Source organism: Botryllus schlosseri, chromosome 5 (assembly GCF_051294905.1).
Source record: "Botryllus schlosseri isolate E-star chromosome 5, Bs_hap1, whole genome shotgun sequence".
Lineage (NCBI taxonomy): Eukaryota > Metazoa > Chordata > Ascidiacea > Stolidobranchia > Styelidae > Botryllus > Botryllus schlosseri.
The window spans coordinates 7786574-7800065 of record NC_137240.1 but is presented as its reverse complement, the minus strand read 5'-3'; the positions used below and the strand labels follow the sequence as shown (position 1 = coordinate 7800065).

At 39.7% G+C, this 13492-nt stretch overlaps 2 protein-coding genes across 8 annotated transcripts in view; one reads left to right on the top strand and one right to left on the bottom strand.

The window, feature by feature from the left end:
* Positions 1 to 13492, bottom strand: part of LOC145438860 (uncharacterized) — a 131739-nt gene that overhangs the window by 59983 nt on the left and 58264 nt on the right. For 3 of the 6 annotated variants that reach the window (XM_080316224.1, XM_080316221.1, XM_080316226.1), the window contains 8 exons: positions 9990 to 10103; positions 9874 to 9924; positions 8093 to 8206; positions 7959 to 8024; positions 7757 to 7900; positions 6099 to 6164; positions 2208 to 2357; positions 768 to 886 (listed from right to left, as the gene is read on the bottom strand). In XM_080316224.1, coding sequence (XP_080172350.1) covers positions 768 to 886; positions 2208 to 2357; positions 6099 to 6164; positions 7757 to 7900; positions 7959 to 8024; positions 8093 to 8206; positions 9874 to 9924; positions 9990 to 10103 — 824 coding nt within the window. The remainder of the gene's footprint in view (positions 1 to 767; positions 887 to 2207; positions 2358 to 6098; positions 6165 to 7756; positions 7901 to 7958; positions 8025 to 8092; positions 8207 to 9873; positions 9925 to 9989; positions 10104 to 13492) is intronic. The other 3 variants (XM_080316225.1, XM_080316223.1, XM_080316222.1) reach the window with 3 other exon arrangements.
* LOC145438863 (uncharacterized) lies at positions 10183 to 11715 on the top strand. Of its 2 annotated transcripts, XM_080316232.1 has the most exons (5): positions 10183 to 10580; positions 10644 to 10713; positions 11032 to 11205; positions 11297 to 11438; positions 11499 to 11715. In XM_080316232.1, the coding sequence occupies exons 1-4, from the start codon at positions 10327 to 10329 to the stop codon at positions 11324 to 11326; spliced, it is 528 nt and encodes a 175-aa protein (XP_080172358.1). In that variant the 5' UTR covers positions 10183 to 10326; the 3' UTR covers positions 11327 to 11438; positions 11499 to 11715. The 2 variants fall into 2 exon arrangements, with proteins under 2 accessions (XP_080172358.1, XP_080172357.1); XM_080316231.1 differs by having other exon boundaries at positions 10327 to 10580; positions 11032 to 11438; positions 11499 to 11614.

The following is a 13492-nucleotide window of genomic DNA, read 5'->3' as shown; positions in this document are numbered from 1 at the left end:
CTAGTAATTGGCAATAACTAATATGTATGCTTGCATATTTCGCTTCATGGTGTTAGGTACGGTGTACCATATTTTAAGATCCGAAAAGAGAGCACTTTTCAAGTTACAAAGAGAGAAATAAATGCGGGGAAATTGAATGCTGATGACCCGGTATAGGTCGATTAAAATAAGGTCAACTCTCCGCGTCCGCACCTTAAATCCTGGTTTCCCTGGACAGTTTCCGTTCGGTTTACCTTTTTTTCATTAGTCAACATCCGCGGCAGTTCACGTGTGATTTTCACGTGAGCTTTGTGGTGAAGTGACCTGTTTTAGTCGTGTCGGTATAGTCGCCTAGAACTCAAAACAAAAAGAGAGGGCGGATCTGGGCGTCCTCGGACTTCGGAGTACATTTTAGTTTTACTGAAAAAAGAGGCCAAATCCTATTGAAGAGGACATATAGTATCACGCACCACTACCGTTCCGTCGTTCTCTCAAGAAACAGGGCATCTAGCCAAGTTCTTATTGTTGTTGCTGTTATTTTATGTACACACACTATATTGGCGCTTATCGCCTATTCACGTCATTTGCGCCACGACAATGAATATTGTAATTTTCATAGATATTTGCTTAGGTACGCTTTTTGGACGACTTTCATTTGCGCACTCTATCATCATTGTTTCCTCTCGCTTCCATCTGCCTTTGTCTGTTTGTTGTTGGCTCCAAGTTGCACGTATGCAGTGCACCGTTCCCCATCTATGGTTGGTACTGAGTACTGACTCTCGACTTACTTTTAAAAGAACAGCGCCGATAGCCAAGGTTAAAACCACTATAGCAGATATCAATGCAAGGGTGACAACGTTAACGGTTGGTGACTTCAATTTGCTAGGCGATACTGATGGTGTTGGCCCTGCAATAAAATGAAATTCATATTCATTGTCTCATCACACCAGATCAGATTAGTATGCCGTATAGGGTTACATTTAAAACAAACGGTGTTTTAAAAAATACCTTTTAAAAAAATTGTGTTTTTTTAAGTTGTAAAATTATGCCATAAGCAAATGCTTTATAAAAACATGTTGTATGAGCCTACGGACAATAACCACCCGATATAGCCGACGTATATCGACATGGGATGGTTGGAACCCTCAAAATAGTCGGTCAACAGCAATAGTACATATGTTTCATCAAAGGAGTTATTTTTACCCTATATTTTTAATTGTCAATGTCAATCCACTATGACGTCACAATTGAAGATTCGTGACGTTATGGCTTTAAAAAAATCAAAAAACAATTAAAACATGTTTTAAATTAAGGCCTTGTTTTAAACATCTTCGTTTTAAATTGAATTTTGTTTTAAATGCAACCCTAATGCCGTATAGGTAGGGCGTAGACGGCATACTCATTTACAAATCTTGCTCGTGTTATAGATGAGGATTTAGAAATTAACGAACTGGATCGACTACAGGTAGCTCACAACTTAAAGGCAACATGCTGACCAATATATCGTGTTAATTAATAAATGGTGGTCGGAAAATGATCACGAGAGTCTACCTTACCTGTAGCCAAACTCTCATTTCATTTCTCATTGCAAGACCATAATAGCCAGGGCTATATCCGACTATTGCTAACGTATGTTAGGAAACTATAATCCGACTCACGTTTCATTGACATAATGCAGTCACTATAACAACCGGATCTACATCGAAGTAGACAGTGTATGGAATGTACGGGTTGTTTATATTTAATAAACGAAATGGGAATTGGGGGAGATGTTCACATCTATTTATCATTATTAGTATAGTTCTTGATGTCAAGTTACAAGCAGCATATTTTATAAGTAGGCTACTTGAAAGGGGTATCTGAATATTGACCAATGTTGAGAAATCAAACGAGTTATTGGATGCTAAATAGATATGCCTTGTGATTTCGTTGTATGATACAGTGTCATATGATAACGCAGTATCGCAAAGATGTCCTATCTGCAATGTGGAAATGCTGGGACCTGGGAGGACTGTAGCGAATCGAAAGATAGATAGAGTTGTTGCGCCGAAGTTCGGGTCCACCTACTCTCACTCAATGCCTGCTCTCCATATGAGTGCCGATTTGCGGGATCGCCTCCATGGAACCAAGAGTTCTTACTCTCGTAAATCGCGACTAGTTCGTCGATTGAACCATGCCGGAGATGGTGGGGAATATTACTTCTGTCTCGTATCAAGTTAAATGCCTACCTTTGCAAAGAAACCCGTCGCCTAAATGCCCGTTCATGCATTCGCAGATATAACTGCCTGGAATGTTTGAACAGTTGGCTTTTTCGTGACATTGTCGCACCCTGTACACGTCGTAGTCATCTCCGCTGACGTCTCCATGCACGGGGATGTCTGTTATTTAGAGAGACACGAACATGATACTTTTGGCGTGACCAACATGATGCATTCTGTATTACTTAATACGAAAATCAGTATGTTTTACAAACACAAATATGAAATTTCTATAGGCCAGTGGTTCTCAAACTGGGAGCGTAAAAGCATCTGAAAGGGGCGCGAAGTCGCCTGAGAAAACAAAATTCAGGAACTTGTTTGAACTTGAGTTTAATTTGTGCTGAAACGTGCAAGTTTCAACAGCGTCAATAATTCTACTTATGTTACGGTTTTAAATGTCACAGCAAGGTCGTACTAGCTACACGCCGATGCTATATATTGTGAATGATACTGGCCGTTGTACCGATCAGAAGATATATCTGAATGAGGATTTTCAGGTGGATGCGTGTAGCTAGGTGTTAGCTGATGCTTTTTATGGTCTGTTTGTCAAGCATCGGTGCAGAGTGCGTGGAAAGACACAAAGTTACGGAGAAATATGATGTTTGCTTATAAGGTCATGTCATAGCCTATGCTATGCATAATATGCTTTTTGAATCTAAGAAGCAAGAATTTGAATAGAAGTGGATCAGAACGACTCAGTAGCTACCAGAGGTGGTCAGTAACGAAGTACTTCTACTTTTTAGAAGTACTCGAGTAGTTTTCCTCTACTTCTGGTACTTACTCAAGTAGATCTGATTTTCTCTACTTCGTAATATTTTGTGATCTACTTACTTACTCTTCGCTATTTTCAGTTTGTCAAGTAGAAGTAGTTCAATCTTCCAATCGGGAAGATAGCCTGAGGAATTTCGGGGCTGTTTTCACGGAGTATCAACATTTAATTTCCATAAAAGTTTAGTAAAGCCCAGAATTTTCATCGCGCTTCGCGCGCAGCGCTGGATACGGAGTGACCAGTATGATTTCACGAAAATATCGGTGAATATAATTTAGGTAGAGGGTTGGCGTGGTTCCGTTCACACTACATTGTCGCCCTTCATCCTTATCAAATAATTCATCACAGAATATATGGCTCATCATAACGTTTGAAACTGATGTTTCGCAATCTAGCATTTACTTGTCATATCGTAATCTAGCATGTCCATGGCGTGTTCAAATCTCGAAAAGTGGACTCTGACTTTTTTTTAGTTTTAGAGCTGTTTTAGCATACTACCTTTGAAACTTTCTGGACTAATAACATGAAATACATGTTCCGCTTTTAGAAGTAGTATTTATATTTCACTTTCAATTCCCAGTATCATATACTCTGAGTTATAATTATTATCAGCTCTTTTGTCTGGATAACATAAATGTTGAAGCATAAAAGCAAGTGTAGTAATGCACTGGAAATAAAGCTACACAATATGGCATTTTTACGGTCCACCATATTTTTTATTAACGTTTACTAATCGCGCAAAGTGTTTACACCGTATCCTATACAACTTCTCCGTATTGCTCTTCGACTAAACTACGGGCCTTATAATATGGGGAATGGCGCCGTACCATGATATTTTCTAAAACGTGCTGTTCGAGAAAACAGAGGATTAGCATCGCATTTCCATATCAATACTATCATTTTCATCCCATGATGTGGACGAATACTTATGCTATCGAAAATTGGATACCTGCTGGTATGCATCAATATGAATCAAGCTCGTCACCTATCGCCTAGCTCAATTTGCACTTTTTTACAATCCATGTGAACGAATTAGGATCGTTTTCATAACTACTTACTTACTTGAGTACTTTTAAAGTCAGTAAATTCTACTTCTGCTTCAAGTAGTTTTAGGTTGCTTATGGAGGAAGTACTTCTACTCGTACTTGAGTAGATATTTTCGTCGCTACTTCTACTTCTACTTGAGTAGATTTCTTGACTACTTTGACCACCTCTGGTAGCTACCCGGAGAATGATCATTCAGTAAACATTTTGTAGAAATGCACGCATAAGAAACGCATCTTATGGCAGCCTAAAAGTAATCAATTGAATTTTTCTTTACAGAACACCTGCGACTCGAAGAGAATAATTGTTTGTTCCATTAATGGTTCCCAAACTTTTTCGGCTTGTGGCACGATATGGAAAAATTATAAAACGCTCGCGGCACATTTACAAAACGTTGCTTAAACATCTATTCACGTGCTGGTAATGGCTATCTACTTGTTTACAGGAACATATATTCGACTGAAACGATGTTTTGTTGTTGATAAACATACCCGCATTTCGTCGTTTTCCAAGCAGTGGCTCTCGTTTACGGCTTTTAATTTCCGTCAAAACGAAAAGAAGATATATGTTCGCATGACGAATAGCCACTACCTACCCACCTATACTTGTTTACAGCAAATCTTGAGAAGTATTGTTGAAGTGTTAGTTGAAGTTCAGATGATGTCCTCATGATTTGCGGGACGATGTTTTGTTTATGAGTTGATTCGAAACAACTCAAATCATTTCTTCGCGACATAGCCGTCCAATTATGATGTGGAAATTACCATATACTCATCGGCAATGCAATGATTGGTTCCAAGGACGTTGTCACGTCTGCTTATTTATCAGTTATTGAAGGAATTTGGCCGCTTTGAAGTCGGATAGGCTTGAACGCATACCTTATCTTCAATATTGAACAATCATTTTCCAAAATTCCAGAAAGACCCACGGCACACTAGTATGCCGCGGCACCCAGTTTGAGAATCACTGCGTTAAGAACTGCCAAGTTTGAATGGCATGCGGCCCGCGCCATTGGTTTTAGATTTAGCTTTTGGTCAGGTACATCCAAATGAGCCAAGCCCAAGAAATAGAAGGGATTAGGGACCCAAATCGCTAAAATGTGTCAGCGTATATGTTACGTGCTATACCATTGCACATGATTATTAAAAAATAATAATAAACTTAAATTATTTTCGCGTTCCTCGCGATTTGCTTTCAACTCATAGTTATTGCTTTGTGAATAGTCCGGATTTCATATTTGAGAGGTCTCTTAACTGGGATAACCTTCCATGCCATCGAACTACGCGTTGGAATTGCAAACCTTCCAGTTTCTCATTTTAATATTTTTTTACCATACGTCCTCCTTTTTCAGTTTTTGAAAATGTCCTCCTTTTTGGCAACTCGTCGTTCTTTACAGCTTTTAGAGCTAAGATAGTGGATAGATTCGAGTGAAAATGGGCATAAATGACGCTAAATAGGAAATTCGTGGTTCGAACGAAAGTGACGACCTTTTTTGTAGTCAACCAACCACAATGTCGTGGAAAATTTACCATTTTTCCTGATTTTACTCCAGTATTCTGAGTTCATTTTTTTTTTAAAGTGTTCAACTTTCCCGATTCCAAAATATTGCAACTCTACGATAAGGGGGCGCGAAATTTTTACTATCACGACGGGGGCGGGTCTAAAAAAGTTTGAGAGCCACTAGGCACTACAGCAGCTAACCGTGCATTCTAACCAGTCGGGAATATGAATGATGCTATTTTGGATTGTGCATCGTTTACTGAACATGCGCATAGATAGGCCTACAGTATACATAGCCATTTCCGGAAAAAGCATGTATAGCTTGTGTATGCGAGAGGATAAAGGAAAAGCATCAATCAGTTTCGTATACATTTTTATTCTTAGTCAGTCCCTGATTTCGTGACCGGCCAACAGTTGGCACTAGGTTCAGGTTAATTACAAATAAACTATTATTCGTCATTTCCCATGCAATAAGATTCTATCCTGCATTTCCTGCAGCTATGCGTTAGTCACGTGTTCCTATATTAGACAGGCTGTAGCCCCCTTACCGACGTAAGCACGAGAGTAGTTGAACTTGAGATTGTGGCTTGCAATGAATTCGCATTCGTCAATATCTGCAATAGAAAATAGATACAAATAGGCTATCCAAGGCTTCTCAAAATGGGGATCACGGTATGGAAGTAGGGGTCTCGAAGAGTTGTCTATACTTTGGCGTCTGTGACGATCCAACTCGGACTCCTGCTTTAAAGCATAATACAATGCCGTGTGGCGTGTACTCTTATAGTGAACTAAAATATTGCAATTTCAGATGATAATTTGATATGTAGCCGATTATATAACTAAAAAAAACATATAAAGACGAGGCGTCTGATTTAAACATCTGTGTTTTAAATTCTCTTTCAAACATCGATAAGCACTCATTTACATCTGCAAAACTGCATTAGAGCCAGGGGGAGTGCTTCTTTCGAAAGTAGTCATATATACGACTGATTTAGGCTATACCTTGTTCACAAATAAGACATTATATCCATGTTCGGATTTGCAGGTAAATCTGTTGATCTCGTCTCTGCGCGTTGCTCCATTGTGACAGGGTTGTGAGGAGGGCTGGGAACAATGATTCGAGTACTCGAATCTTAATCGAGGATTAATTTTAATGATTTGAGTAGAGTAGTAAAAGACAATGTTTTCGAGTACTGAAATTATACGCTCCTTGCCACTGAAAGTTTATTTATTAACGAGAATTATAGTTTCGATACTAATTTTCCATGTTGAAGCCTTAAAACCTTGATTGGCCGTAGCGTAGCATGCGAAACATGAGGCACAAAGCTACGAACATTACCGGGAATAGCACATTTCCGAAGTCGTGATTATCCCACAACATGTCACCAAGTGCAATGAAATCGGTGTATGGTCGGAAAAATACCGAAGTATCTTTAATGTGCTGGATAACAGGCATTACATTCTTTTTGTTCGCATAAAAGGTACATATTTGAACGTTAATATATTACTGTCTGTTATGACATCATAATGAGTGATACTGGATTACTCGACTCGAAGCATTTACGTCAGGGGTCATCAACACGCGGTTTGTGGCCGCATGCGGCCAGCGATGTCATGTAATGAGGCCCGCGACTTGATTTGAGATTTGGGAAGAATGCTGAAATCGATTACAGTTTCAACATTTTGTTGTTATATCAAAATAAACTATATTCTCCTGTGTCCAATATCATTATTTCTCACTAGCTAAAACGGCTTCAGCGATGGCAGCAGCATTCCCTTGAGGGAGAATCAACTGATATGAATGGAGAATGGGCAATGGGCATTGGGCGTGGGCATATTGCCTTGACGTGCAATGGCTCAATACTGCCAAGATCGAGACGCTTAGAAATTAGCTCAGGACTTCACCATCAAACCAAGCTCTAAGTGGAGATGGTCTTTCAGCTAGTTACGTCTCTCGCTAGCCCCGATATCGACTCCTTAGTCGCTGAAAAGCGTTGACTGGGAATCGCAGAATTAAAGAAACTAGGGGTCCAGAAGAGTTTCCCGATCTGATGCAAATTATTTACTGTATATCTTATACTATTGAACGGACGCTCAATCAATAGGGCATATTTAAGAACTGGTCAGTGGCATAGATATCCTAAATCCGATGCAATCACGCGTCGGACAAAATGTTGTGTTAAAAACTACTATTACTATATCTTACCATCGCAGTAAAAGCCGTCTCCATTGAAGCCCTCAAGGCAGTCGCATCCGTAGCTTCCATTTATATTTGAGCAAGTGGAATTGCCATCACAGCTTTTATACGAATATAGTGAAGTCACATTGACGGAAGAGGGGATAAGATTCTCTAAGGAAGTTTAAGGGATGAGTATAATTATCACCAGTGCCACTTATAATTCCAGAACCTTGAGTTATGTATCCTGCGTCACGATCTCCACTGAACTCTTCGCTGTATGTGCACTCGTCAAGATCTAAAGGACGGTGTGAGAACAAGTCATGAAGGCGGATTTATAACGCCTTTTGAAATCAAAAAAATTACCTTCGCAATAAAACCCGTTTCCCGAATAGCCCTGGTAGCACACGCATGCGTAACTGCCAAACGAATTGTAGCATGTCGATTTGTCGTGGCACTCATGTACGGCTGTATTGATTTCTCAAGAAAAAGCAAATACTTTATAAATATTTTAAAAATTGGTATATTGTCCAATAAACAGTTTCAGAGCTCAAAACTGTTTATGACGGACACGGCGCTTAAAAATAGTAGACTTTCTGGACAGATCGTACAAACTAATGTGATGCAGAAATAAAAATCTGATATGAATGGAAAAAATCAGCTTCGGGATCTCTGGCGATGAATTAGAGCAGGAGCGCGCAACTTCTCATGTTTGCGGGCCTGATATGGGAAATCAAAGTACTTGGCGGGCCAGATTACAGAATCGATACATTAATCGCGTATTCATCCACCTATACAAGGATTATATCGCATTTAATGTAAAATTTAAGTTTAGAGCATAGAGACAAAATCAGTATTTAATTACTTTATTAACCTGATGTACTTCAATAGCTGTTGAGGTCAATCAGACATCTGTGGTCGATCTAAGTTGTGAACAAGTTCTTTGCTCTCTGGCTGCATGTTGGATGCAGAAGTCCTTAGTAAAGACTGCCCAGTGTCCCCGTAAACATCAGTTATTGGAACGCAGCCTCTTGCTACTACTCATGGTCAAAAATGTTTGCTCGCAAATGTATGTAGACCCGAACAGAACAAGTAGTTTCATGACCATCTTTATCAGTTGGGCAAACTTGATTCAGTTGGTCACGCAAAAAGATTGTCAATACTTTCAGATTGGAATTTCACTTTCAGGGTAGAAATTCTCAGTGGGACGCTCAAAATCCCGTCGCGGGGCCGTCTGTTACCCGCCCCCGAGTTAGGCGCAATCGCTAGTACTATTCCTAGATTATTGTGACACTTCTGCTGTAGCCAATTGGAATTCATGATGAGAAATTTACTGCTGTTTGGTTATTACTAGGGCGATAATTTTTTGACATTGCGGAAAAAGTCAAAATGTTGTCAGAATTGTAACGTCAGGTCAAAAAATTGTCAAAATTGTTTACGAGGTCAATTCTCTTTGCAAACTGAATTTCGTTGGTGTCGTAGAGGTTGCACCATCGGTGAAGTTTTCATTTGACATTTTACACCTTGCAGCCTACTCTACAGGCTTACTGTTGTGGATGGCTCATCGTCTAGTCATTGTACATCATAAACCAGCGAATAAAACAAATAAATTGACATGGCGTGATGACCAACAAACTTAAAAACGAGCAAATATTTTAGTAAGTGCAAAGTTTTTCCAAGTTCACGCCAATATATCACTGAATCTGAAACTTGACTGCGTGGTGGACATTGGTTCTTATATCAAAGATCAGTTTGGGTGATTCGCGATGTGCTAAAAAAAACTCAGAATTGGGTTCCGGTCTAAAAAGGTCGACAGACAACATTGTCGGTATGAAGCAACAGGTGTGTCACTGACGCTCAACTAGTATGCACCGAACTTCAATTCTGCCAGCAAACAACTGCTTTTGTTGAACTTTTGTTTTTCTTTATTCTTGCCATGCTACTTCGTATAGGGATATTCAGTTCCAACAAAAAATGTAGAAAAGTACTACAATTCCAACATTATGTGCATTAGTGCAAAATATTCCGTCTTTTAGGTCAAAAAATAATCTCCCTAGTTATTACTCATTATTGCCGATATCCCTCTCGTTGCATTTGTATATATGTGAATATGTATGTGCAGCGCGCGCCCATAACTTCGTACTTACCGTCGGTATAGTTGTTCTCTCGTCCGAACATCGGTAAGCACTCATCAACATCTGAAAATTGGAGTCAAAGGGAGTTCTTCTGTCGAAAGTAATAATATACGTTTGATATTGGCTACCTTGTTCGCACACTATGCCTTTATATCCAGGTTCGCATTTGCAGGTAAATCTGTTGATCTTGTCCAAGCACGTTGCTCCATTTTGACAAGGTTGTGACTGACATTCGTCGATTTCTTAAAGGTCAACTGCATCTTAAAAATGACTTTGCCTTATTTCGTACGTTATGTGGTCAGGAATATGAAAAAAATAATAAAAATTGTAATTACATGATAGTTTTCAAGTAATTTAAATTATAAATCGAAAAGCTGAAAAACGGATATGAAATCATTCAGCTATGAAATGACGTCATGTGAGTGACACGACAAAAGTCCTGGTATAGCTCAGTGTGGTAAACAGATGGTTATTCGTGTTGGGATTGATTTTGATAGTGGATTTGATTGTGAATATAGAAGGTATGAAGAAGATGAGGCACGGAGGTACATCTTGTGTCGCGTATGGTTGCTCAAATACGCGATATTCGGTACCCAAAGTGTCTTTTCATCGCTGTCCAAACCCGATTGCTGGGAGGATTATGAAGACTGTGAAAGTGATATCCAATCCCTGTCAAGTGATGATAGCTTCCACCCAACAGAGTTAGATGGCGAGTCAGAGTGAGTACTTGAACAGTGTAATCATATTTGTACCAAGTCTTCCACCAAGATATTGATTTGCAGGCATTCAGATTCAGAGGAATGTCTGGAGAATAGCCAGACCCACTTTGTGATTGTGGACAGAAATAAGCTGGTGAGCATTTTTCAACATTGTCCAATGTGTCAATCAGAGTCGGACGTGCAAGAGTCTGGTTTAGGTAGCACACTGAGAATCAAGCAAGACTGCACAAACTGCTCATACTCCAGATTTTGATTTACGGGTACCTATAGTGTAGATGCCGTTACACCCTTTATAGATGAAATAGCCTAGACTTGACTGCATCAAAAAGAAACAAACTGCTCCATTCAGCATATATACATGATAAAAATTGATACATATAGGCCTAAATTTAAGTTACAATGAATAGCATCTTTGATTCTGTTGTTTACCATTATGACAATCCATTCTCAGATTCATTGTCATATGAAAGGATTTGCAATGTTCTCTACTCCACGCGAATGGGAAATGACATACGCAATATATCGCCGAATGGAAACACTGCTGGAAGTGAATCATTCAATGCCCTCCTCAATCATTTCTGCCCAAAGTTATACCACTACAACCATATTTGAGTCAAAAAGCCAGGTAGGTACCTTGCAGTGTCTTGGCTATTCAAAACAACCTATATCAGATTTTGGCATAATTACTAGCCTCATCAGTTATGCATTTTTTGTAGGATGCAGTTGGCAATCCTGCATTTCAATGAAAATTGCTCGAAAACTTAGAAAATGTCGAAAGAAGGAGCACCGCGGTCAAATACCCGAAGTACAAAAATGGGGAATGTACGGCCCACAAGATACTTGGAAATTCAACATTTTGTAACTGCCGTTGATCTGAATGCACCATAAGATTTTGTCATATTGTTATGCCTGTTCTAGATTACTGCAATGAGCTTGTCGAAGAAGTTCAAGCACTCGTCAGAACTGGACCAGAAACTGTCGAGTTGAGCGTTTGTGCTGAGACCGTTCCACCTCCTCTGACTAGCAGCATAATCAAAATTAGCAGAGAGGAAGCTATTGCCCGACATAAAACCCGACATGCTTTTCTGCCTGACACAGTAGTTATTTTGGTCGATTAGTTATATGCCTTTATTATTTGGAATACAACTGTACATTCACAATGTGGCGTTACTGAACTGGAATCCTTTGTAAGAATTTCACGTAAATTTTGTTCGGACAGAAGTAACAACGCATGCAGGCAGGATTTTCCGCTGGTTTTTGCCACAGAATCGCCATACCCAGCGAACACAATTTCTGTAGGCAGTATGTTTCAACTTCCTGAAAAGTGAAAACAAGTGTATTAGTGTGAGAAAAGTATTTGGCAACCGAATCAGAGACTCATCCCATTCATGCATCGAACTCGATGTTATTATTCTGCAGCCATATTCCTGTTGATATCCATAGTAGGACGTCTCCAATACGCCAACGTCCAGACACACTGAATTGAATCCTGGCAGTTCTGTGATACACTTTAATTCTGTCAGTAACTCTCGGAACCTCCTTACAACACAAACTTATCAAGATACATGACTGAAACGAGCTGTTACACTACAGACTACATATACAACTGTATTTCATGTAGTCTTGGCGAGCGGCTTGCGCTGAGCAAGCTAGGCTGATCATGAGTCATGACCCATCATATGAAGCTGCAAGGGGTTCCACTGACCTGACTGACGTGGGATCGACCGCATCAACACCTGAACCAATCCGGTATTTAAACGGTAATTTTGTAAGTACGTGCAAAAATGATACTTACATACGAGTACTCGGACTCAGTCTCAATACAACTTGGCAAATCCGTTACAATGGAAACCTCGGCCATAACTGACTAGAATAAAAACTGCGAGAACACAAACAGCCGCTGTGACCGGTGTTGATAATATGTGTCACTCACTTGACGTCACAATGCACATTCTGCTTTTTCTGTAAACATGCCAATATTGGAACTTTCAATACAAATTACGGCACTTTCCGATTGAGTTGAAACACGGAAAGTCGGTAATTTCGTTATGAAAAAAAATTCTGAACATGATTCCGCAAAGTTGTCATGAAGACGCAGTTGACCTTTAACATCTTCACTATTAGACTCATTTTACTCATGAGTAAAATCAGTAAAATCATCAGAATCTACCTCTCGCCAAAGTTTCATATTAGTTCCCATTTCAGGGTGATAATATTCAGGACTATCTGCAGTGGCGGCTCGTGACAATATCGGGTGGTGGGGCAAGGGCTGCGAGCGACTTTTATCAACATGACGTCACAATGGCGTTTTCCAACGTAAAAAAGTAACTTTAATATGATGGTCACATGAATTTCCCGACAACAGTGATTTTAACGTAGGTGCCGCGAGAGGTTTGCCGGTGAGCCGTGACTTGAAGTGTGGTAACAAATGTTTTATTCATTTTTTTTTAATCAAAGGATTATTTTACATAATGTACGTGAACTAAGAATCGTCCCTATGCCACGAATCAATTATCAGGTCATCCTTAGTAGCATGCGTTATGATTTCATGGTAGAGTTAGAGATTACGCAAATCGATAGGCCGTCCGAAAGTGTTTCGTACACGATCCTGGTGTGTTACGACCACTGAGCTGGTGGTTACGAGTTACGACCAGGTGATAGGCAACCAAAGCGGAGGTACCCGGCGTACGATTGGATCAATGGACTGGACAATTTCTATCATCATCATCATTGGTTTATTAGCAATTTTATCAGTTCAATACACCACAAAAATGCGATACAATGAAAAGACAGAAAGATGTCGGAGCGACAAGGAGTAGTCTTCTAGACCTTTAATTTTCGCTCTAAAGGCAACTGCATAAACTAGCCTACGTACGGAGCAAAGATTCAATACGATTCATGTTCGCACTTGA

Coding starts and splice junctions, on each gene's coding strand:
- LOC145438863 (XM_080316231.1), top strand. CDS start 10,327: ATGGTTATTCGTGTTGGGATTGATTTTGATAGTGGATTTGATTGTGAA. Junction 10,581..10,643: donor GAGTTAGATGGCGAGTCAGA/GTGAGTACTTGA, acceptor ATTGATTTGCAG/GCATTCAGATTCAGAGGAAT. Junction 10,714..11,031: donor TTGTGGACAGAAATAAGCTG/GTGAGCATTTTT, acceptor ATCCATTCTCAG/ATTCATTGTCATATGAAAGG.